The following is a 25,621-nucleotide window of genomic DNA, read 5'->3' as shown; positions in this document are numbered from 1 at the left end:
TGTAGAGAAGAGCAGATTCGCACCCTTAGAGGCTACCGGGAAGCTCAGGGCGCTGGGGAAGCCGAGAGGAGGGAGCGGGGAGCGCCGCCCGTCAGCCAGACTCCCAGCGTCTCCTCCCCCTGTCTCGGGCCCACTCCCAAACTTAACTGCACGCTTCCGGGTTCCAGCCAGAAGCCCTGCGTGAGCCTCCACACGTAGCGGCAGACGGCTCCTTAAATAGGTCGGAGTTGAGCAAACAATCCCAGACGTGGGGCTGGGACAGGCGCGCAGGCAGGCGAGCGCAGGCAACCGCACGGTGCACTCAGCAGCGCGGCGGGTCAGCCGGCGGCCAATAGCCGGGGCGCGGCCCGCCCCGTCACCTCCCCCTCGGGGAGCCTATAAGTCGCCCGCGGCGCCGCAGGCGCCCGCCGCTCTGCGCCTTCCAGACCACCTGACTCCCGCCCCTCTCCACGCCGCTTGACCTGCCGGCTGCGGTTACCCTGCGCCCACTCTGCCCGGCCGCCTCCGCCCGCCTTCGTCGGCCCGGGGCGGATCAGGGGTCCCCACTCTCGCGAGAAGTGGGCCGCTGCAGGGTGTCAGGGGCGCCGGAGCCCGCGCGGGCCCTCGACGGGCCGAAGATGGGGCGGTGCGCGGTGCAGCCGCGGCTGCTGCTGCTGCTGCTGCTGGCGCTCGTCCTCCAGCCCTGGGATCCCTGCCTGGGTGCAGACTCGGGGAAGTCCTCCAGCATCCCCACAGGTGAGCACTCCCGCGGGCCGCCCTGTCCCGCGAGGCTCGGCCGGATGGGCAGTTCATTCATCCACCGGTCCTTCGCGTGGGGTCGGCCGGGTGAGTTGGTGGAGGGAGGCGCCCGTCCCTCCGAGGTCCACAGAGGTGATTTGGTGGGAGCCTGTCCTTCCGCAGGACCACCGAGGTGAGTGGGGGTGGGCTGTCCATCCTCCTCAGAACCGCCCAGGTCTTCCCCAGAACTGCGCTCGGGCTGTGCTGATCCCCGGGGGAATGTGGGCGCATCCGCCCTCGTGGGCTCTCGGAGTTCTCCGTAACCCGAGAGCGCACGAAGTTTTCTTCAGCACGAGTTGGGGTTTCCTTTTGGTCTTGCAGGTCGGTGGGCACCAACACCTTTCCTGCAACTTTGCTTTCTCCTCCTTTGCTGGAGTTGGCATGATTTATCTGTTTTGGACGAAGCAGTACTCCCTCTGTGACCTAAACACTGGGCTAGTGTACTTTCTGATTGATGGTGACACATTCCTTCCAGCGCCCCAGGAAGTAGCTGGTAACACCTACCTCCTGCCAGAAACAACGCTCAAAACCGTGGTTGTTTTCAGTAAGGCTGCTTGGCTACCCAATACCTCCAGGAGGTAGCTTTCCTCTTTGGGGATTATGGAGGGGAAGCTGTCCACAGCTTTTCCGCTTAGCCACCCTGTTCGTAAGCCTGGTGCCCTTCCTTGTTTTCAGAAGCTGGAACTGCAGCAAATAGTCAAGTTCATGTAAAATAAAACTTTTTACATTTAGCAAGATTAAAGGGAGCCTCACCACATGTTTGTCGAAACATACTTTGCTGCCATTTGCTGCACATGCGATATCCTTCGAGTGTTCCACTTTTGTGCTCTAACTCTGCGTTCTCTGAGATTAGATCTTGCATTTAAATGTCCTTCTGCTGTACCACTTTTGTTTAAAAATTAAAATCATTCTGTCATTTTTTTGGGGGGGGGGGAGAAAATAGGGCACTTTTCTTTTTGAACTTTACTTAAGCACAAGGACAGAAACTTCTATTTTAAGTTTACATCCAGAAGTTGACATTTGCTGTAGAACCCAGTCAAATCCATGTAAGCAATACTTTTGTTTTCATCTGAAACAAACCTTTCCTAGGGTTTGTTTCCTAGGGTTTGTTTCAGAAAACTTCAGTGGACTAAGTTGCCCATCTTTCTACATTCCTGCCAAACAGTACTTGCTTTGTTAGTTTGAGAAACTTCAGCATTTGGATAGATTTTTGTCAGTTACAGTATACTTTTCTTTCTCTCAGATATATGTGATGGCTTCAAATTGAGTTTCTCAACCCTTTGTGGTTTCTTTAAATTTGAACTGAATTTTTTTCATTATTTTAAAATTATCTTTTACTGTAACATCTAGAAAATAGACAAGAAAATGCCTTCAGCAAACCTGGAAAAGGAGACATTAAAAAAAAATTCCCAGAAAAATGACTTTCTTTGTTGAAACACCCAAGGAAACTTACTGGGAAATAAAATAACCTCTAAGGACTTTGCCACTTTTAGAGGGACCTCTTCAGCCTTTGTATATTTTATTTCACTTCATTATCAACACCCCTTATAGAAGACATCTCTTTGTGGCTGCGTTTAGGTTTACATTCAAAATTATCTTTCTTTCCTAATCTGACTTTTAAGTTTCATGGAGCTGGACAGTAAAGTTTTAATGGATTGTAACATCAGAGAAGGGAATTTCAGATATAAATGCTTTTCTCAGAAAATGACACGTAAAACCCACTGCTGACAACTGAGGACTGATTTTGGTGGTTGGGCATGGGGAATTCAGATATCATTTAAATGCAGAAAAATATTGATTTGTCATAGATGGAGCCAGCAGTAGTCAGTTTGATTATGAACTGTGTATAGGTAGATGTGATAAGCTATTAAATATAGATGGTACAGTGCTTGATAACATGGGGAGAATCATGGAATACGTTCCATTTTCTCTCTAAACTACTACAACTGAAAATTGCTAAATTGGAAACTTATCTATGTAAATATCAAGCAAACTTTAGAACTCTAAGTTGTTCCTTGCTTAATAGGAGGTCTTTAAGAAGAGTGCTTATCATCTCTAACCCGCTATTTTTGTCACCATGTCCCAGCTAAACATGAAGAAATAGATTAGACCAGGGTTTTGTGGCTGTGTTTACATTTTGAGCTAGATAATTATTTATTGTGGGAGACTATCCAGTGCATTTTACGATGTTTAGCAGCATCCTTGGCCTCTACCCACTAGAAGCCAGGAGGACCCTCCTCCAGGAGTGAAAATGAAATATGTCTCAAAATTAAAAATGGCCATATGTCTCCTGAGGGACAAAATTACCCAGGGTTGGAAATCACTGGATCAGACAAATCTATGTGTATTTGAGGCAATGTGGCGTTATAGTGTACTGGAATGATAATGGCTACTCTTTTTTCGAAACAAATATTTATAGTGATTTTTCCAGTTTTCCACTGTAGTAGGGAATGTGTTGTTTGAATCACATTACATTAATCAATTTTTGAAATATAGTTTTTCCTAGCTTTGATGCTGTGCGTTAACCAGAGTTGAGAACACTGCTTTTTGTTTTCTTTGCTGAGAGTTCTACTGTGTGCTGCATTCATTCCTTTTCGGTTGCCACTTTATTCTCAGCATGGAAAGACTCTAAATAAGAATTTGGTTAAAAACAATCATTTTCTCCTAGAATCATTTATAGGAATTTTGCCTTAAACTTTTATCTCCATGGGAGCTTTCGAGGCAAAACCCTCCTAACAAGCATCAACAAATCAAGTTCATACCCTGATTTATGTTTCCTACACTTTTTCCCTTCTCAATGAGAGAAGGTGTATTCCTGCCAAGAATTTGTAACTAAGTCTCCAGACCTAGATCAACATTTGGTGTGTTTTCTAAGGTACCTTGCCTATTCCATGATCTAAATTGGGCAGAAACCAAGTTTTGCACAAAAATGGAGGAAATGGTTTCAGATGTTTCTGTCAAGACCAGTATTTTTCAACCATGTTCATTTATAAACTCTTTAATTTACCCTGGCACATTCAAGGAGGAAAGGAAAGGTCTGTCCCTATCTGCTGATGCAAACTGACAATTTACGGGATGGAGAGGAAAAAACCAAGGTCCTGGAAAAACCTCGAGAAGAAGAGAGGGAGGCTTGTGCTTTGTGTACTTTGTGTGTCCTGGGCTGCAGCCACACAGAATGACCAGTCTCTGCCTTTTGTTCGTGTAAAAATAGACATACAAAACAATTCTAGAGAATGTGAGGACCAGAAATGAAAATTAAATTGAGATACCCTTCTCTACCCATCACATTGACTAAAGCATTAAAAAAATAAACTCTGATCATACCAACTGTTGTGAGGGTGAGAAGTCTCAGGAAGCACACCACCTTTGGAGAACAGTTTAGTAATGTCTAGTGGAATGGAGAATCCGCATACCCTGCCATCCTAGATACACATGTACAGGTCTCTCAAATTTCTACTTCTGTCTGTTCTCCTTGAAATTATATTCTTTGTTTATATCTAGCTCCTAAGAAATTCTTCTCCATCCTGCCTTTTGTTTGGCTCTCTTTCTAACTGCTTAATGCAGTTGGTTTATACGATCATGTCTGCTTTGTATGATAGATGTTCATGTTGAATAAATTATAAATTTTTTGGAGTAAAGGACTGAGTCTTATTCATTTTTGTGCCCCTCACAGTACCTTCCCTGTTCTTTTAACACAAAGAAGATTCTCAGTTTATGTTTGTTGAGTTTCTGGCCGCCTCGGAGAATTATGAAAAGTGGCATGCAGTCAATGAGATTTCTAGCTGCTCCTTTTCCTAATGTTTTAACTAAGTTCACTGAGTTTCCTTTCTCTACCAGGGTACCCATGCACTACCATGATCAAGGAACTTACCCATGAAACATCAGGCAAGGCTTTGTTTCTGAACAAGTTGTTGGCAACTCTTTTTTTTTCCCTTGGCTATGTTGGCTCTTCGTTTCTGCGTGAGGACTTTCTCTTATCGTGGTGAGCGGGGGTTACTGTTCGCTGCGGTGCGCAGGCTTCTCATTGCAGTGGCTTCTCTTGTTGCAGAGCACAGGCTCCAGGTGCGTGGGCTTTAGTAGTTGCAGCGTGTGGGCTCAGTAGTTGTGGCTCGCGGGCTCTAGAGCGCAGGCTCAGTAGTTGTGGTGCACGGCCTTAGTTGCTCCACGGCATGTGGGATCTTCCTGGTCTAGGGATCGAACCTGCGTCCCCTGCATTGGCAGGCATATTCTCAACCACTGTGCCACGAGGGAAGTCCAGTTGTTGGCAGTTCTTCTCCAGAAGTTACATTTTCTGCTCTACCTAGCTTTCTCAATATAAAATCATACCTTCAGAAATACTTTCACGTGGTTGGATACCATGATCCTTTTTTTATAGATGGTGAAATGGACATTTAGATGGTTTGTTACTTGAAGATCAGATAGCTGAAAGCAACACAAGAGGGACTTGTGCCCTTTCTTCAGGCCATGCTCTGTGTCTTCCCTGACCCCTTTATGCTTTTGGACTTTCAGTACCGATGGGAAAGAAATAGAGACTGGGCATCAGAGATCTAAAGAAGCAAAAGGGCTGCTTTGCTAAAGAGCACTAATTTTGTAGGTTTATATAAATGGAGGGGAAAGGGATAGGCAGGGGCTGAAGGAAAGCTTGGCCCCTGGTCAGGGATGACAAGCTACAGCCCACGGGCCAAATCCGGCAGACTATAAACAGCTACCTGTTTTTGTACAGCCAGTGAGCTAATGATGAGTTTTACATTTTTAAATGACTGAAAACTATAAATATATATATATATATATGTCTCGTGACATATGAAAGTTATATGAAATCCAGTATTCAGGGTCCGTAAAGTTTTATTGGCTCACAACCACATTCGTTCGTTAACATATCATCTGTGGCTGCTTTGGTGCTACAAGGCAGAGTTGATTAGTTGTCACAGAGGCTATATGTCCTGCAAAGTCTAAATTATTTGCTCTCTGGCCCTGTACAGAAACCCTTTGCCGACTTTGGCCTTAGGAGATGGTATTCCCTCTTAAGCCATGTCTCCTGCAGATCTGCTGCTCTCTTGGAAGGAGACACATTCTGGACAGTAGCAGCTGGCTCTGGGCACTTGAGAGAGCTGTTTTTCATTTTAGCCTTTGCCAGTGATTCCTGTGGCATTTTGAATTCAAACATAGAGCTTCTCTGTTACATCTTTTTAAACCTGGTGCTTGATGCTAACTAGACATGTACTTTGGTGTAAATAGTGTGCTTAGGATAAAAAATGGATTTATATATACTACCAAATGTAAAGTAGATCGCTAGTGGGAAGCAGCCGCATAGCACAGGGAGATCAGCTCGGTGCTTTGTGACCACCTAGAGGGGTGGGATAGGGAGGGTGGGAGGGAGGGAGATGCAAGAGGGAAGAGATATGGGGACATATGTATATGTATAACTGATTCACTTTGTTATAAAGCAGAAACTAACACACCATTGTAAAGCAATTATACTCCAATAAAGATGTTAAAAAACAAAAAGAATAAAACACCCTGGTGGCCGATTGTAAACGAGATGCATATTTCTTTTTCAGAGCTTGTGTGTGTTCTAGAAATTTGGTCTAGAAACTCCACTGTGAATCTGTGGCTTGATTCCTGGGAGGAAATGATTAGCACATTTATCAATGACTATTTTTATTCTTCTTCAACCTTTGCTGTAAAACTTAAGCTGAACTGAGAAATTGGTGCTTTTAAAATGACAGATCTTTTTCTTTTACATTTTACCCCTTTGCATTTGCTGCGATATGTTTGCCTCACTAAACTTAAATAACAACTCATTTTCAGAACTATTGAGATTTTAATTAGCCAAGAAATAGTTATCCAGAGTAGTAGAATTATAAACAGTGCATTATGATTTGTTGTCCTTATGCTACCTACTATCTTTTTAAAATTGAAATACACTTGATTTGCTACTTACTGCCTTACGGCGTATTATGTTGCAACTTTGTTTGGTAATGGTGCTACTGAATTTATCACTACGCTATTAACTGTGTCACAAGAAAGCTCCGTCAAAACATGCTGTTTATAATTAAAAAATACAGAAACTTTAAATACGTTTTAATGTTTCCCATTCAGGATAACTTTATTTAAAACAAAATTTAAAGAGTGAAGATATGTTATTTTTATACCCAGAGGAACGATTTCCATTACATATTTTCTTTTGTGTGTTAAAGGAGGCACATCAACTTCTGTTAATGATTTTGATTTAGTTTTTAAATATAAATCTCTTTATTAAAAAAATAAACTAATTCAGGTTAGTGCATTTACGTACTTAGTTACTAGATTGATTCATAAGTATTTTTCAGGCCTTGATTGTATTAGTAGCATACTGTAGCAGTTATGGGAAAATAACAATCATTTTTTATTCCAATTGAAATGTGGGTATATCTCCCCCCTTAAATTTATTTCTTAAAAAAAGATGTGATTATATGAGAAAATGCTTGATTTGCTAGTGTGGACATATACTTCGTTAACTGTTTATATTCTGCTGTAAAAATTTTGGTTTAAAGTTTAGTTTGTATAGGGTTGGAATTGCATTTTATGTAGTTAGGGAGAAAACTTTGAATAGTGAGTAGACTATCTTTGCTTTATAATGAAAATCTTCATTAGAAATGGAAAAAAACACTTTAATTTCATACAATTGGAGGAACATGCTTGTTGCTATTAATATATTCTGTGAAATTTTTAATACAAAAAGAGTTTTTGAGGACATACAGCTAAAATGAGGGGGCTAAATGGTCAGGGAAAGTGCTTCTAAAAAACATGGTTGAGTTTCCAAAATGGGCTAGGGTTATAATTAAATCTCATTTGTTATATTGATTTTAACATTGCTTTTATTACTTTGGATGTATAAGACATCCTGGTGTTATTACATTAACTGATCATCTGCTCATTTACTTTAGGGTTACATACTAAAATTTTTAAAAGGAATTCTATTTATTTTTCTAGTTACTGCTAATCTGTTTCAACATTTCTTCCAAAGAGAAAGAGAGAGGGGATTTTCCTCTGATTAAAATGCTGTGGTTCTGTTCTTCTAACGCTGTGGACATCACATGGTAAAGATTCTTATGGTAGGAAGGAACTTGCAAGCACATGTAATTTTTATCGCTCTCATCACCAGCCCTAGTCAGACCCAGACATTCAGAGGTACTGAGGAGACACTGAATATGCATCATGCCACCCAGCTTCACTGTCTGCAGGCACAGCAGCAAGTGGAAGAAGGACGTGAGGTCCAGGCAGTCTGGAGTTCCTGATTCTTGGACACTGTCCAGGAAAAGCCCCAGAAACTCTGCATCTCAGTTCCAGTGACCACAGAGCCCCAACACAGAGCCAGTGTCCCATCAGCAAGGCTCTTTCATTGACTAGTCTGTTTCACTGGTTTGAAGCTACAACTTTTATTGGGCCTTAGGGTGCTAATTACTTTTAGGTGCTACACACCTGGCTAGGAAGGGAGCCAGTTACTTTTGGATTTTTAAAATTCATTCTCAAAACTGGTTCTTTAAATATTTGATCCTTTTCTTCCTGGGTCTAGCAGTATACTAACACGAGCAGCTTTTTGCATGCCAAACAACAACAACAACAACAACAACAAAGCAAATGTAGAATTAAAATTTTTTTTTTTTGGAGGAAACTGGCTAACAGTTTGTAGGCAGATTAAAATGACCTCCCTAATTCAATTGCCTAGGGAAGTGTTACAGAGCCATCATGCAGAGGGCAAACTGGCTCTCTGATGGGATTTTCCAGTCATGCCCATGCCCGAGGCCCCTTGTCTTCCGAGGGCTCCTTGCTCTCCTGCGCTAACCTTGCAGACCTCTCTCCTGGCCTCCAGCTGGCATCACAACTGTGACCAGAGTGCCTTGGTCATCCAGAGCCTCTGAAATTCCTGTCGGCCACGTCTAGAGAGGGACAATTCTCCTTTTCTTCTTAGTTGAGTTTAAACAGGGGTGGAATTTTTTTAAACAGTGACTTTACTGGGTAACCAAGGGCAAAACAAAACAAAACCCCAAACTGGAAAAGCACCAAAGCAAAGCAATGAACAGACTTACAAATCAGAGACTCAGAGTTCTTACTCTACTGTGACTTTACTTAAAGACCTGCCTACCTGCACATCCTCGGGGATTCATAGGTTCTGCGTCTGTGCGCAGCTTTTCTTTCTCCTCTCTTCCGTCCTGCTTCTCTTCACCAGCTTCTTTTACACAGACAGCTCTTTCTTCTCCAGCATTGGAGTCCATGAAGTTCATAGATAGATAAGTGTTACTAGGTTGTGAAATAATAAAAAATATGTTTATTTTGATCTCAACAGCCGCCCCCCTCGCCCCATTCCTGCTAATATTTGGCCTTTGAGCCTTGCTCCTGACACAGAGCTCCTAAAACCCTTGTAATTTCCTGAGTGATAGGAGTGTCAGACACAGAGCTCCTCTATCCCTTGGAATTTCCTAGGTGATAGGAGCATCTTTTGTTCTAATGAGACAACTCTTGGTGGGCTCTTGGACGGAGTCTGGTCACTAGAAAGACCAAGCCGTGATTAGAAACTTGGAGCTTTCAGCCCTACCCCCGTATTCCACGGAGGGAGAGGGATTTGAAACTAAGTTAATAATCGACCACGCCTATGTGATGAAGCCTCTACAGAGATCCCTAAAGTTCAGGTTTTGGAGAGCTTCTGAGTCTTGGAATGCATCTACAAGCCAGGAAGGTAGTACACCCCAGCTCCAGAGGGGACAGAAACTCCTGCCCTGGGGACCCTTCTAGACCTTGACCTATGTATCTCTTCATCTTGCTGTTCATTTGTATCCTTTAAAATATTTTTGTAATAAATTGGCAATAGTAAGTCAGCTGTTTTCCTTGGTTCTGTCGGCCACTCTAGAAAATTATTGAACCTGAGAAGGGGGGGTCTTGGGAACTTCTGATTTGTAGCCAAGTCACACAGAAGTTGTGGGTAACCTGGGGACCTACTGCTTGCGATGGGCATCTGAAGTGGGGGCAGCCTTATGGGACTGAGCCCTTAACCTGTCGGGTCTGTGGTAATTCTGGTTAAATTGAACTGAATTGCAGAACACCCAGCTGATGTGGGAGAAAGGGTCTGTGTGGGGAAAAAACCCACACATGGGTGTCAGAAGTATTGTGTGTGTATATAGTAGAGGAGAACACCATAGTGTTTTCTCTAGGCATCGGTGGACGAGATATTTTTATAGTTTCGTAGGGACCTATCAGCCTAACCCTAGTCATTTATTTTCTTCCGTGGGTAAGTTTTGAATGCATTTTTGCTCACAGCTCTTCTGATAGTGCTTTGTTCTTGGTTTTGAGTAGTAATTTACATTGGCTTATATGAATCTAGACTCTTCAATAAATCTACACTTATTTAAATAACTTTAAAAATTCTCCCAGAATACACTTTTTCTAGAGGTAATTAGCAGTATTGTAACTTCTTAGATACAAATGCACGCTAAGAACAATTCCTACTGTGTAATATTCTGAAGTGTCACAATTAACATTTCAAAATTTAATTCTATGCGTGTTTATTGAATGGCTAGTCTGTGTTCCAAGTTGCCTTATGTGGAGGAAAAAGAGAAAAAACATGACAAACCAAAAATGTGTTAGGCTCAGTTCCTGTTCCACATTGAAATTCTAAGATTCTTACATAGAAAATAGTGCATATATAAAACTGAACAAATCGAAAGAGCACTTATGATGAAGCCTGCCTGGCCTGTGGGGAAGACGATAGACATCTGGGCGTCGGGAAACTTACATCTAAGTTTTAACCCTTCCACTCACTAACCTTGAGTCAATTACCTTGCCTCACCCGACTTCTTTGTAATTTATGATCTCTCTAGCTCTGTTATTTGATGTTCCTTGAATTCAGGATGTGTAGTGGAGACAAAGTGCTGCAGGAATCCGAAATGAGGTCTCAAGGAAATTTACTACTGATGATTTTGTTAGGCCAAAGAAAGCATAGATACAAAGTTGTTTTGTATTTTAATATTCTAGTTATTCTATCAGAAGCTGGACTTAGGCTTTGATTTTTTTTTCCTAATTAACTTTTGATTTAGAGGTAAGAAAATAGGGCCAAGAATAATTAAATTTACATTTAAAAATATTTCAAGTGTTTTAATATGAGAGGAGAAAACAATCTGGTGTTTATATGAAGCTATTTTCCATCTCCTGAGAGGAATCATATACTCTTCAGTACATTTAAATATTGTAAGTTTTTTTTTGTAAGCTGTTTTTAAAAATAACTGTATATTCCTGTTTCCACCTTGTTTAAGGCCTGTTGGTTAACAAAAATGATGCTGATAACTCTTTCGAAGTTAATTTTTTTAATGAAATGTGCTGTTTAAAAATTGGAAGCCCTCCTCCAGATTGTTCTGAAACACTTATCAAATCACCTAGATCTACTGTTTAGAGTCATTAAATATTTGTAAAATATGATTGCATTTAGTAAACTAGAAACATGGTAAAGAAAAAGAAAATCAGCTCATGGGAGAAAAGTTTTTGTGTGCATTGTGTGTGTGTATGCATAGTGTTTGCTACCCACAGAGATAACTGTTAAGCCTTGAGAGTGGAGTAGAAATTTGGGGTGCCTTTCGATCTGGACTTTTCTTGGATATATTTTTCGTTCATTGTCACAGTAACATTTATTCTGCATGTGTTTGCACCCCTGGAGTGAAACATATCTAGTAAATGGTATAGTCTTAGACCCAGGCCTTGGAAGAGGTGGTGGTGCTTTTCTCTTCGGACTATTTTTCCTACTGCTGCAGATGGATTTTATGTAAATTGAAGGAAGCAGTTCAAAGAAAACAATGGGATGGGAAAGAGGGTGGCTTAGTTTTGAAAACATACAGTTGTTAACTTTTTCCAGTATAAGATTACCAAGAAATCACAGAACCATTTAGTCTGGGTGTTGTTTTTGGAGATTAACTGTGATTTATTGAATAAGCAAGTAAACATTAGCAGATGTTTCTCCTGTAGCGTCGGTAAGGTTGAAGAAAAATCTGTTTCAATAAAATAATTACTTTTGTATTACTATAAAATAGTTGATACGTTTATGTCCCTCAAGTGTAAGCATGGGTTGTTTTCATAGGGTATATAATCCTAAATAGTCAAGCTCCTCTTCTCCATAGCAAGTCGCTGAATGGCTCTGTTACACGAGTGACAGCAGCATCACGGGTTGCAGTTACAGCGGGTTACAGTTTATGGCAGAGTGGGATTTTTTAAGGTTGAGGTAAGAGATAAACTAAGAAGCTTATTTTAAATCGTACACGTAAACTTAAGAAATGTCCACACTTGACAGTTCTATCTCCTTTTCTAAAACTGGATTTAAATTCTTCGTTGATGTAAGGTATGACTTTTTCTTAATAAGTGTCAGAATAGCCCACATTTGAATGAGTTTAAAGCATATCTGAATTGTAGAAGATTCTTTTGAAAAACGAGTCTTACTCAGTGTGAAGAGGTGATGGGAGGTAGAGGTGAAGTGGAGGAGAGGAGCTGAAATTGCTTGCAAGCCTGTTAGAAAATTATACAATATGTGATTCGAATGGGTTCAGGCAATTAATTCAGAAATACCTGAAAGCGCCACTGCCTCAAATGCTGGCAGAGGGCAAGTTTGCTTATGTAAAACTAGACACTCCCTAAGCAGAAATTTGGTTTGAATAGTTTCACATGAGGAATTTCTTTCCCTGGTTTGTGCTAACTGATAGTGTAGCATTTTGTTTTAACCATAATAAACTGTACGTCCCAGCCATTCTTGCCATGCAGTGACTCCCAGGCTGCAGGCCCGGGTGCATGGATACTGGTGGGACATGCACGCTGAGACAGTATGCAGTACTGGATTTGCTTTTCGTTTGGTTATGGGGAATTAGCCGGTTGCTGTGGTAATCAGCAGAGGTTCAGAAACCTAGACACTGTGACTCTATGATGCCAACCATGGATGTGTTCCATGGTGGAAGAGGTCACGTCACATTTCTTGGTGTTTCTGATAAATTAAGGTGCAAGTCCGTTGTGCTTTGAATTATCTGGAAAGCTGTATTGTTCCTGCTTTCATCCTGAATACATTATTAAGAATTTGAGCAAGATGCTACTTTGCTCTTGACACATTAGGGCAACTGCAAAGGCAGTACAGAAGGGGATGCTTGCTTTCTAGATATAGCCAGAGAGGGTTCACCATACAGGAAGGGGGCTAGACCCCTCTAAGTGCGAATTAAAGGTATGTATTGTATGAGCTTGCCTGTCTTACTGTGATACATGATTTATTTTAAGGCCAGATGTTCATAAACTGCTTGTGTGCTAATTATGAAAGATGCCCCGTGGAAGACAGTATAGGATAATGCTAAGGAGATGGGATTATGGAATCAGACAGCCTGCATTTAAATCCCATCTCTGCCACTTATTTGCTGATTGTCCTGGGAACAAGTTAGTTAACCTCTTTGAATCATAGTTTCTTTATAACAGTAATTGCCTCCTGGGTTTGACTTGAGGGTTAAATATGATAATGCCAGTAAAAGGCTTAGCACAGAGTCTGCAAACGGAAATTGCTCAATAAGTGCTACTAACTAAATTTGTCATTTAGTTAGAGTATAATTTTAAAGAGTAGAATTCCAGTTAGCATTATTCTAAAGTGGAGCATATAAGGTATGGAGTTAATTCTTGTGTTCTGATTGATAATGGAGAGGAAAGTGTGGGCTGTCAATGAATTCTAGAAAATAAGTTTTCACAAGTTAAGATATAAAGACAACTTTTTCCAGGGGAACCCAAAGGAAATAATAAGTTTAGTAGTGCAGGCTCTTCGGTGATGCTCTTTGATTGCTTATTCGAATTCAAAATTTTGAAGTCACTTTTCCTCATTCCTCTTATTTACTCTTAATATTCAGATATGTTGAGTTTTACCCATTATTTTTTCTCTCTCTCCGTTTTTTGTTTCATCTATAGTGGAAAGCATATATATATATATATATATGATTACATACCACAAACAGATAAGGCCTGTCTTTTTTTAAACATAGTCTTAAGACTGTTATCACACTCAATAGTAATTCCTTCATATCATCTAATACTTATTCAAGTTCACTTTTGCCCCCTGTTCTCAAAACTGACTTTTAACAGTTAGTTTATTTGATCAAGATCCATCAGTTTCTCCTAAACACCCCTTCAAGCTGTCATCACCGTAGTCTACGCTACTGATCTCTGGCAGCTTGAGGGTCAAATTCAGCCTGCTTATTGTTTTTCAGAAAACTTGAACTAAGTCCTGTGTTGTTTTTTTTTTTTTTTTTTGCAGTACGCGGGCCTCTCACCGCTGTGGCCTCTCCCGTTGTGGAGCACAGGCTCCGGACACGCAGGCTCAGCGGCCATGGCTCACAGGCCCGCCGCTCCGCGGCGTGTGTGATCTTCCCGGACCAGGGCACGAACCCGTGTCCCCTGCATCGGCAGGCGGGCTCTCAACCACTGCGCCACCAGGGAAAGCCCCTGTGTTTTTAACATTAGGAAAATTTACTGAAGAGTCTGGAATTTATTTCTCTTGGGGTGGGGTGGGGTGGGGAGGAGGCCTGGAGACCCTGGATTTGCCCTCCCACGTGGCAGCCACAGCTGGCTGTTGCTGAGTGGTGTTCCCCCTGTAGGTGGTACTTGTGTACTCCTGTTCGCCATACTCTCCCCGCACCGCCCCACCTCTTCACTGTTTATTGTGTGTTACAACTCCTGGTCTGGGCACACATCACAGAATAAGACAGTTATACTTGCTTCTTAAATTGTTAAATTATCTTGCCTCATCTTTCCATACTAATGTTTCTCGAGTCTAGTGGCTTTTAACTGGGAGTGGTTTTTTGCCCTCCATGGCATGTTTGGTAACATCTGGAGACCTTTTTGATTGTCGTGAGTGGTGGGTGCTCCTGGCATTCTATGGGTAGAGACCAGGGATGCTGCTAAAACATCTGACAATGCACAGCACAAGAATTATTTGGTCCCAAACGTCAGTAGAGCTAAGATTGAGAAACTCTGCTCTTGTCTGATGGCACATTTCCAATTTCACTGCCCTGTTTAGAAACTTTCTGTGCCTTCCCTATTTTCAAATGTATTTATCACTGTTTCCCAATTTTCACTTGATAATGCATACTGGACTCCTTATCCAGCCAAGATACCACAATTTTATCTTTTTTTTAGTAGTATCTGTTTTTCCAGTTTCTTCTCACTGTCAAAATCCTACTTAACATTTTTTTTAAAAAAAATTTAATTTTTTGGTCTCGCCGCGTGGCATGCAGGATCTTAGTTCCCCAACCAGGGATCGAGCCCATGCTCCCTACAGTGGAAGCATGAAGTCTTAACCACTGGACCACCGGGGAGGTCCCCCCTACTTAACATTTTTAAGTCCTCTGTTTTGCCCGTTCATGAAACTGTTTTTTTTATGACACTTTTCCACATTATTCTCTAAAAATCATCTTATTAGAACTGGAAACTTTCTTAAAGATGATCTTTAAACTTTCTTAAAGATGATCTTTCCCTCAATACTGTTTCTGCTTCTCCAAACCAAGAAACTGCATCTGGAGGTATTACATGGTATATGCAAGGTATCTCCTAGTTCTTTGTTTTTCCCCTCCATGCTGGACTCCTGCAACATTATTTGCTAGCTTATAATCTGTTACTTAATTAGGGATTTAGTATGTTATTTTCAGACTTTTCATGTGAATTAACTTCATATTCTCTGCTGGATTTTAAACCGCAATAGGACAGAGACAGTATCTCTTACTGTTGGTACCAAGTCTGTGATTTGCCGTGCCTCAGACCTTTCTTTGCCTGTAGGCCCTACAGAGGGGTAGTCAGATAACCCATGTCACCCCAGTCACAACTAACAAGGTGAGTGGGCACCCGTGTTTCTCCATTCCATTCAGGAAAGAGAGACCATTCTAGATATCTTGAGCAGAAGGGGATTATTTAACAAAAGTAATTATGGGTTTATGAAATTGTTGGAAAGGCTGGAAGAGGAGGCTTTAGGCTGAGCCTCCAGCATTGATTCCTAGAACAGCGGAGAGAGCTAACCAGGCTCGGAGGTTACGACCTCAGTCCCAACTGGGGGGAATCAGGAGGCCTCCATTAGAACTACAGCCACACGAGTATATGATGCTGTAAATGTAATTCCGGGATCAGGAAGCTTTCTCCATTGACTTCTTCTGCACCGGAAGCTGGTGACTGGACTCTAGAAAGCAGAATTCAACCACTGCCTCTGCTGCATATCTGTCTGTGTGTCTCCCTCCTGCCCTCCATCCCTCCCTCCACAAAGTGGAAGACTGGAACACTGAGGTGCCTTCCTGACCGTATTTACCAATGGAATCGGCCAGCAGTGTGGGAAGACCACCTGTCTTCCAAATTTCATAGGAATGCATCTGAAAAGGAGGGGCATGATTTTCATCGAGAAGCTTAGCTCCAAAGGAGTTGGGGAAATGTAGCTTTAATATTTATTTTTCCCATGACTTTCTTCAGTAATTGTTCTCCTTGCAGCTTGATAAATCATTCAATAATTTTGGACATTTATAAGTCTTTTTGACAGTAGGAATGCAAGTATGGGCTCAGCATTACGTGAAACACGTGCTCTGAATGTTAACATGGACTCTGTTATAAAGTTTAAAGATTATTGAATACTTGCCCAAATTTCAACAATTACTGAAGACAGTCATGGAAAAATGAAATAAAACCATAAAATAGAGGAATTTACCTCGCCTTGCCCTCCAGTATGTAGTGCAGCTTATCTCTAATTACCATTTTGTAGTGTTTGTTTGACTTTCAGCTATTTTTTTTCTTTTTTTTTTCAGCTATTTTAAAATTTTATTTTCTAGTCCTTTCATCTTATACAACACCCTATTAATTTCAGTAAGTACTTAGCTGGCTAAAGCGACTTTTCTGAGATGAAATGACTGGGGCTTACCCAAGGCTTCTGGAATTTGAGAAGGTCAAGAGATAATGGAAAAATTCTGGCTCATTTAGGAAGGAAGGATTTTATTTGACTCCACTTCTTAAGTATTCATGGAAGCAAAAGTACAAAACAAAACAAAACTCAAAACCTTTGTGGATCACCATAACTACACTTCATAATTATACATTTATTTTTAGTGATTTTTATTTGAAAGCTTGGTTTTCAGGTAACACTTCTTTTACCTTTGTAGTTTCTCTGCTCATAGCAGAAACTATAAATAAGCTTGTGGCTGAAACTTCTGCTGAGCAAATCTACAGAAGATTGTCTTGCATTAGACTTTGAATGTTGGTTTTCCTTAAAATTTCTTCGAGTTGGGACATGCAAATGTGTTTCATTTTATTTGACTTTTCTAGGTTCTTCCCAACTACACATTTATTTATTTTTAAATTACATTTGTTTTGCTTATTGTTTGTGATAATTCCAGGTGATAAATACATGCACCTCAATGTTAAAATGAATAAGCAGACAGAACTAGTTTGGAAATGGATGGATTTGGTTAATAATTACCTATATAGGTTTAATATGCTGCCATGGGAATTTTAGCTTTTGGTTTTGTGTGTGTGTGTGTTTAAATGAAACACCTCCAAAATTTTCACTTTTGTTTTGATGAAGATAAAAATAAACCTTTGGCGAATCTGGATTTATTTTGATGACATGTGCCCAATACTGTAACATGTGCCCAGTATGCAGTCAGTTTAACCTTCTCTCATAATGTTTTTATCTATAAATCATTCTGAAAGCTTTAGTAAGAAATGACAGATCTTTTGTAAGAAATGGTGAAACACCAGTAGGAATCCCTAAGAACTAGGATATAACAAACTTCATGAAAATGGTATAACTTCACTTAAAAATTTGCATTTTTGGTTACAATGAAAATAAGTGCTTATAACTGAAAATAAAGACACTTAAGGAGATTAAATTTGTTCTTGATCTCACTATCATTAGTAAACAATGTAAAATATTGTGATAGTATTTTTTTCCTGTTCATATGTCCTCATATATTTTCTTTATAAAATCAGGATACATACACATATTGACAAACATAAAGAGCTAATTTTTTATTCTATGTTATTCACAAAACACTATATTCTAAGTATTTTCCCATGGCTTTGAATAATCTTCAAGTCATGAATTTTAAGTAACATTTTGGTAACTGTCATGAGATTATACCATAGTTTTTAGAGCCACTATCCTGTTATTAGGTACATAACAATATTCAATATGTAACAGTATTGGATATATAGTTTGCAATTTTGTGCTAACAGAAGTAATATTGTAGGGATGTTCTCAAAAATGAGTTTTGGTTTCTGTTTTTACAGGATAGGTCCAAGAAACAAGACACTGAAATCAAAGGATATGAACTCTTATATCTCTTGTTCCACATCCTTGAGTCACTTTCCAGAAAGTTGTACGGATTGGCATCTCCCCTAACAGGGTACCAGATGGTCTGCAGTATGAAATTCTCAGCGGCATTAGTTTTTAAAGAATCTCTTCTAATTTTTACGGAAAAATAAGTTTTGCTTCTCTTTATTCTCCTTTTTAAATTTCTTAAATTTATGGTGACTTATTTCTTTCCTTGCCAAACTAGAAACTTTCATTCATTATTTTAGTCACTGCTATTTCTTCTATGAGCCGCGTATTCATACCAACGGAGTGTACATCTTAGTGGAACGAGAAGGGACAATAAATAGATGTATCTAGTGGATTCAAGTACTAAGAAGAAAAGTAAAATGAGATTAGAGGCAAGAATGCTGAGGTCAGAAATGCCATTTTAGGTACTGCTTTCAGGGAAGACTTTTCATACTGGTTACATTTGAGCACGGACCTGATGGGAGGGGATTTTGCTAGGAGAAGAGCGAGACTTACAGGCAGCAGGGATCACAAGGGCAAATGCCTTGAGTGTAGAATGTGCTTGATGTGTTCCTGGAACAGCACATTTTCCCACGTGCCTGCAGTGCGACAGGAAGGGGCTGGTGCTCCAAGAGGAGATCAGAATGATAGGACCAGATTGCTTAGGGACTTGGGGACTATGGTGCGGAGTTTGGATTTTATGGAGAACAAGAAGGAAACTGTTGAACTATTTTGAGTCAAAAAGACACAAGATCTGTGTGAATTAGAATAAGTTACCACCTGTGAATGGAGTGGGGCTGGATTTCAGCCCCATCTCCACTTTGACTTCTCTGTTGGGTGGCTGGGTGCAGTGCAACTGCACAGCTGTACACTGCGGCCCTCAAGGGACAGAATTGTAGATGTGTTGTCTTGGTTGGTGGCCATGTAGAGAAGATTGAAGTGGGCATGGGTGAATGAGGGGAGATCCCTTAGGAGGCCATTTCATTGTCCAGGGAGGAGATGATGGTGCCCAGTCCCAGAGGCTGGTCACAGAAAAGATGGGTATGTGAGGCTGGATTCTCTCCCGCTGGTAGAACTTGCAGATTGATTGATTGGATGGGGAATGTGAGAGGAACAGAGGAGTTAACACTTTACATGTTAAAAGTTTAAATTTGGGAATTCCTTGGTAGTCCAGTGGTTAAGACTACTCACTTCCACTGCAGGGGGCATGGGTTCGATCCCTGGTCGGGGAGCTAAGATCCCTGCAAGCTGCGCGGCACGGCCAAAAAGAAAAAAAAAAAGTTTAAATTTGCTGAAGCCTGCATCAATTAGGAATAACTCTACCAGCCATGCTTTATAGTCTCCCTCTTGGATTAAAACTTCCTTGTGAAGGATTTTGGTGACTATTTTAGAGTTATCTTAATAATCACCGTTATTAAATTTATAGTCTTTTTTGTGCCTCTGCTGTTGGTACCGAGGTGTTTATTCAGTAGAGTGTGAGTGCTGAGAAACAGGCCACCACAACAGAGACTTTGCAAGGGAAGAGTCCGAATGTTAAGCTCTAGGAAGAAGGCCAAAACAGCTGCTGTGATTCACTGAGCTGTGAGTTTGGAAACCAGCACTCTGCAAAACGGTCAAGTGCTGAAAAATTACAGAGCAGCTTGAAGCAGAATTTTAAGTTTACAGGAATTGTCATGTAACCAAAGCAGGTAAGATGGGAACAAATAGTGTGGGGGGAATGTAGCTTCATGACTATAGGCTTAATACTGCTGCAGTGCACCCCCGAGTAAGCTGTGGTTTGTACCAAGGCATCGGTGCATTTGATTTGGCAGGAGAGCAGAATGTGTTGACCATGGCCTTCTCTTATACTTTGATGCAGTCTATTAACCAAAAAGCTTTATTGTGAATTTAGTGTTTGTTGTTATTTTTTTATGCTTAAATTATGTTTAAAGACAAGCACTGGGAGATATATGTGACTGGAAAGTCCTCCCCTCTCCCTCTGCTGTCCTTTTAGTTCGGTGGGAAAATTAATCTTGTGAGATGAGAGGTTTGGGTTTTGTTGGCTTTTCACTGATTATACTTTGCATAAAAATGCAGCTACCCTGTACTTGGAAAAATGGTCCCTAGAGATTCTGATATGTGCCACTCTTAGTTTTCAGAAGCAGATGGAGGAAGAAACACAGGAAAAAGAGACTGAAAATGAATAGGCAAAGGGAGGATACTTAGGTTGCTTCCACGTCCTGGCTATTGTACATAGAGCTGCAGTGAACATCGTGGTACATGACTCTTTTTGAATTATGGTTTTCTCAGGGTATATGCCCAGTACTGGGATTGCTGGGTCGTATGGTAGTTCTATTTGTAGTTTTTTAAGGAACCTCCATACTGTTCTCCATAGTGGCTGTATCAATTTGCATTCCCACCAACAGTGCAAGAGTGTTCCCTTTTCTCCATACCCTCTCCAGCATTTATTGTTTCTAGATTTTTTAATGATGGCCATTCTGACCGGTGTGAGATGATAACTCATTGTAGTTTTGATTTGCATTTCTCTAATGATTAGTGATGTTGAGCATTCTTTCATGTGTTTGTTGGCAATCTGTATATCTTTGGAGAAATGTCTCTTTAGGTCTTCTGCCCATTTTTGGATTGGGTTGTTTGTTTTTTTGTTATTGAGCTGCATGAGCTGCTTGTAAATTTTGGAGATTAGTCCTTTGTCAGTTGCTTCATTTGCAAATATTTTCTCCCATTCTGAGGGTTGTCTTTTGGTCTTGTTCATGGTTTCCTTTGCTATGCAAAAGCTTTTAAGTTTCATTAGGTCCCATTTGTTTATTTTTGTTTTTATTTACATTTCTCTAGGAGGTGGGTCAAATGAATGGGTAAAGAAGATGTGGTACGTATATACAATGGAGTATTACTCAGCCATGAAAAGAAACGAAACTGAGTTATTTATAGTGAGGTGGATGGACCTAGAGTCTGTCATACAGAGTGAAGTAAGTCAGAAAGAGAAAAACAAATACTGTATGCTAACACATATATATGGAATCTAAGAAAAAAAAAAAAGGTCATGAAGAACCTAGGGATAAGCTGGGAATAAAGACACAGACCTACTAGAGAATGGACTTGAGGACACGGGGAGGGGGAAGGGTAAGCTGTGACAAAGTGAGAGAGTGGCATGGACATATATACACTACTAAACGTAAAATACATAGCTAGTGGGAAGCAGCCGCATAGCACAGGGAGATCAGCTTGGTGGTTTGTGACCATCTAGAGGGGTGGGGTAGGGAGGGTGGGAGGGAGGCTCAAGAGGGAGAGGATGTGGCGATATATGTATACATAGAGCTGATTCACTTTGTTGTACAACAGAAACTAACACAGTATTGTGAAGCAATTGTACTCCATTAAAGATGTTAAAAAAAAATAAAAAAAGGAAACAAAAAAGGGAGGAAAAAAATAGTAGAGGGAAGCATCAGGAGGGTGGTTTGGTACAGCTGCACAGTGAATTTGGCACTAAACCTTTTGGCTAATTGAATCAAACACGGAAACTTGTTGGATTATATAATTGTCTACTTAGTGGAAAAAGAAAACACTGTACACATATTGGTTTAGGTGACAAAAATCTGTTTAGAAAAAAATGGTTTCTTTTAATGAAGAACGTTAAATAACAGTAGATGGTAGCTTCAGTTGTGGTTAATTTACAGTTACTTTCAAAGGAATAAATATTTTCTTCCTCTTTTTGAAAAGTAGGGAAGGAATGGTGTTACATCGTAACTCGGTAATTGCTTTTCTGACAGGAACATTTGGTCAGTGACACAGTAAGGGACATTGTTACCAATCCTGTAACTCTCTAGGGGCAGTAGTAAGAGAACCCAGAATAGATGACAAAGAGGGGGCCTCTGAAATGTCGATATTGCTGGATAATATTGAATTCCACCCTCATATTCAAATAGCACATTTCTTCACCTGGAGTCATCTTTCCTTCAGGTCTCAGCTTTAATCTAGTTCCTCAGAGTTCTTCCCTAACCTTCCAATTTAAAACAACTTCCTCTGTTAAAATCTCTCACCTCATTCCTGTTTGAATTCATTTTTAACATTTACCACAATTTCCACTTGTACTTATTTATGCAGTTATTTACTTACTATCTGCCACCCCAGCCCTACCCCCCACTATATTGTAAGATCCACGAAGACAGCGATTGATTCTTCCAAAGCTATTTATTGAGTGCCTGCTACGCGTCAACTAGGAGTTGGGGATACATCTGCTCCTGAAGTTTAGATTATCCTCAATTTTAGTGTATGCTTTTTTTTTACGATCGTATCTCTAACATTTAGTACAGTGAGTGGTTCACAGAGAATGGTTAGTAACTAGTTGTTGAAAGAATGAAGGTAGAAGTTGTTGAGGATTATTTGCAGAGCTCAGAGGTAGAGTGGAGTCAAGGCTTAGATCTGTAGTTCGGGAATATAAACTTCTTCTGAGGCTGGGGGCTCCTTTTTCCTACCACAGGCTGAAATTTCCAGCTCCCCCTGCCTCTGTGGTGCTCCTTGGATGTGCAAGAGTTTCTCTCTGACCACGGTGCTCTCCCTCTCTGAAAGGGGAAATAAGAAGAACCCAGAGATTATGAATGATGAATTGGTCTGAGATGAGTTCTGGGCTCTTTAGGTGACTGTATTACACATGCAGGGTCCAAAATTACATCTTCTAAAGCATGAAGAGTATGGAGTTTTTGTCTAGAGGGTTCTCTTCTCGTCAAATACTACTTGTTTTATTTTGGCAGATGAATTTGTAGGTAGGGCGGGTGCATGTTTGTGTGTGTATTTTCTTCCCCTGAAGGAGTTTTGAATTTTTTCCGTACCACTCGAATAAATAGCAAAGCAACACAAATTTTCAGCAAATACCATGGAAGCCTGAGATATTTTTCACTACTTCAGCTTGAGAATGTTTTAGGGCAGCCTGACTTTTCTTTCAATATAAAGTAGAAGCCCCTTAGTGTTAGAACTTATTCTGTAAACTGCATCTGGGGAGTATATATAGTTTAAGCAGGCTGCAAGATAAATCTTTGAAGACTTCGTGTGGTAGTGATCATTTTATTATTGGTGGACACTTATAAAATACAGCAATTTTAATTTTAATATAGTTTGTACTTTTCTTTTTCTGGCCATGATTAATCTAAACCTCCAGCTGTTTCTTTATATTACTTATAATTAAAGATGGGAAAGCCATCTTTAATTTATTTAATATACAGTATGAACAAATGAATTTTCTACCTCTGTGTACATAATATAGTATAAAAATTATAAGGGGGAGGTAACTGGAGAAACGTGCTGTGTTACTGGTGGAAGCAGGCATTCTGACACTCAGACATCAAAATGGAGACCAAGAAATTAAAGATCTGAAACAGCAGGTGAAAAATAATGTCTGAGCCCCCTTATTATGGGGATAAATGGCTGTGGAGAATGAGATGCATTTTGGGGAATTACTGTATCACTGGAAAGTGCAGTAAGAAATGAACATGAAGCATCAGGAAGAGGTTATATTTGTTTGGAATTCTTTGCTTAATTATAGTATTTTATACGATGATTTCTATTAAAAAGTATTTAGAGAAAGATTAGACTACTGGGCATATACCCTGAGAAAACCATAACTCAAAAAGAGTCATGTACCACAATGTTCATTGCAGCACTATTTACCATAGCCAGGACATGGAAGCAACCTAAGCGTCCATTGATAGATGAATGGATAAAAAAGATGTGGTATGTATATACAATGGAATATTACTCAGCCATAAAAAGAAACGAAATTGAGTTATTTGTAGTGAGGTGGATGGACCTACAGTCTGTCATACAGAGTGAAGTAAGTCAGAAAGAGAAAAACAAATACCGTATGCTAACACATATATATATGGAATAAAAAAAATTGATTCTGAAGAACCTAGGGTCAGGACACGAATAAAGACAGACTCAGACATAGAGAATGGACTTGAGGACACAGGGAGGGGGAAGGGTAAGCTGGGATGAAGTGAGAGAGTGGCATGGACATATATACACTACCAAATGTAAAATAGCTAGTGGGAAGCAGCTGCATAGCACAGGGAGATCAGCTCAGTGCTTTGTGACCACCTAGAGGGGTGGGATAGGGAGGGTGGGAGGGAGATGCAAGAGGGAGGGGATATGGGGATATATGTATACGTATAGCTGACTCACTTTGTTATACAGCAGAAACTAACACACCATTGTAATTATACTCTAATAAAGATGTTAAAAAAGAAAAAAAGATAGAGACTTCACAGCTTAAATAAGTGGAATTCTCAATGACTAAAAATGCTAACAGAGAGTAATTTGTGAATTTGAGAAGTCTTCTCTATTCTGGTTTTAAGCTATGTTGTTTATTTCTGAAAAAATACACAGTGTCATTTAATCAAGACTCTTTGAGGCATATGAATATTTAACAGTATACCAGTTAATGACATTATTGTGAGTCTTCTTCTACTTTGAGAAATTTTGGAATTAAGAGGGAGTGAGGAATGTTGGAGAGGTACCCCTATGCTAAGAAGTACTGAATGCTTATCCCTGTTCATCAGAGCAGCTCTCTGATGAGTCATGCTAGGACCCCTTCAGCAGTGGGAATGTCTTTGATTCTGGTGTTTAGAGGTTTCTTGAGAGCTTGGACTTTTGAGGAGTCTTTGCAGCAACTGGCCCCATGTGACACTGGCCAAGCTTTCCAACTAGGGGATCTTCGTCCCTGATACACAGGGTCCCTGATTGAGCTGCTGACTCATTCAGATACACCCTGACCCAGTATACAGGAGCATCTCCCCCCAGTTGGATTTATACTGCTGAGATTAGATTGCATTCAAAAGGCAGCTATTTTATAAACATCTGCTTTAAATATGTATGTTGTTTATGACTACTTCATGACTTGCTGTGTTTTTGTTCTTCTTTTTGAGGAACCAGTGGGTGAGGTATTAATTGACTATGATTGTTCAGGAGATGGGGAAAGAGAGAGGGAGGGATCAACGTTTTCACAGTGACCTTCCTCTAACAGTGCTCTTTGCCAGCAGCTATTTCTTTCCCCAGTTGCTTTTCTACGTACATGTTCTAATCCCCTACGTACATGTTCTAATCGAATCTGACACTTCTTACTAATGACTTAAAGTGATGGCATTTATACAGGAATGTGCAAGCACGCCTTGCTTATTCTACAAAAATAGATTTTAAAAAAAGAGAAAACCTCTGCATTTCTGCCTAAAACTAGTGAAAATCTAAATAACTATTATGAAGTACAGAAAAGCTTTACATTTTAGGGTGAGCTCAGCCATGATCCTATTTTATGTATTAAAATAAACTACTTATTTTATGTTTAGGTTTTCAATAGTTGGGGTCCATAACTGCTCCAGGAGCAAACAAGTAACAAAAGAGGAGTTATAAGGACTGTATCTCCTTCGGGACAGGGAGTGTGGCATTTAGCTTTTTTATCATCTTGAAGGTCACAGTAACCGCCTTTGATTTAAACATTTTCTTACCATTTTACCCATGCAGCAGACT

General features: G+C 40.3%; 1 protein-coding gene across 1 annotated transcript in view; it reads left to right on the top strand.

Moving 5' to 3' along the window:
* The first annotated feature begins 435 nt into the window (after nucleotides 1-435).
* The window catches only part of PLOD2 (procollagen-lysine,2-oxoglutarate 5-dioxygenase 2), a 107,372-nt gene continuing 82,186 nt past the window's right edge, over nucleotides 436-25,621 (top strand). The window contains exon 1 of the mRNA XM_060011389.1: nucleotides 436-735. Within this exon, the coding sequence (XP_059867372.1) occupies nucleotides 618-735 (118 nt within the window). The 5' untranslated portion in view covers nucleotides 436-617. The remainder of the gene's footprint in view (nucleotides 736-25,621) is intronic.

The sequence above is a fragment of the Delphinus delphis genome, chromosome 4 (assembly GCF_949987515.2).
Source record: "Delphinus delphis chromosome 4, mDelDel1.2, whole genome shotgun sequence".
Classification (NCBI taxonomy): domain Eukaryota; kingdom Metazoa; phylum Chordata; class Mammalia; order Artiodactyla; family Delphinidae; genus Delphinus; species Delphinus delphis.
The sequence above is the reverse complement of the archived record's forward strand: the minus strand, read 5'-3'. Positions and strand labels throughout refer to the sequence as shown.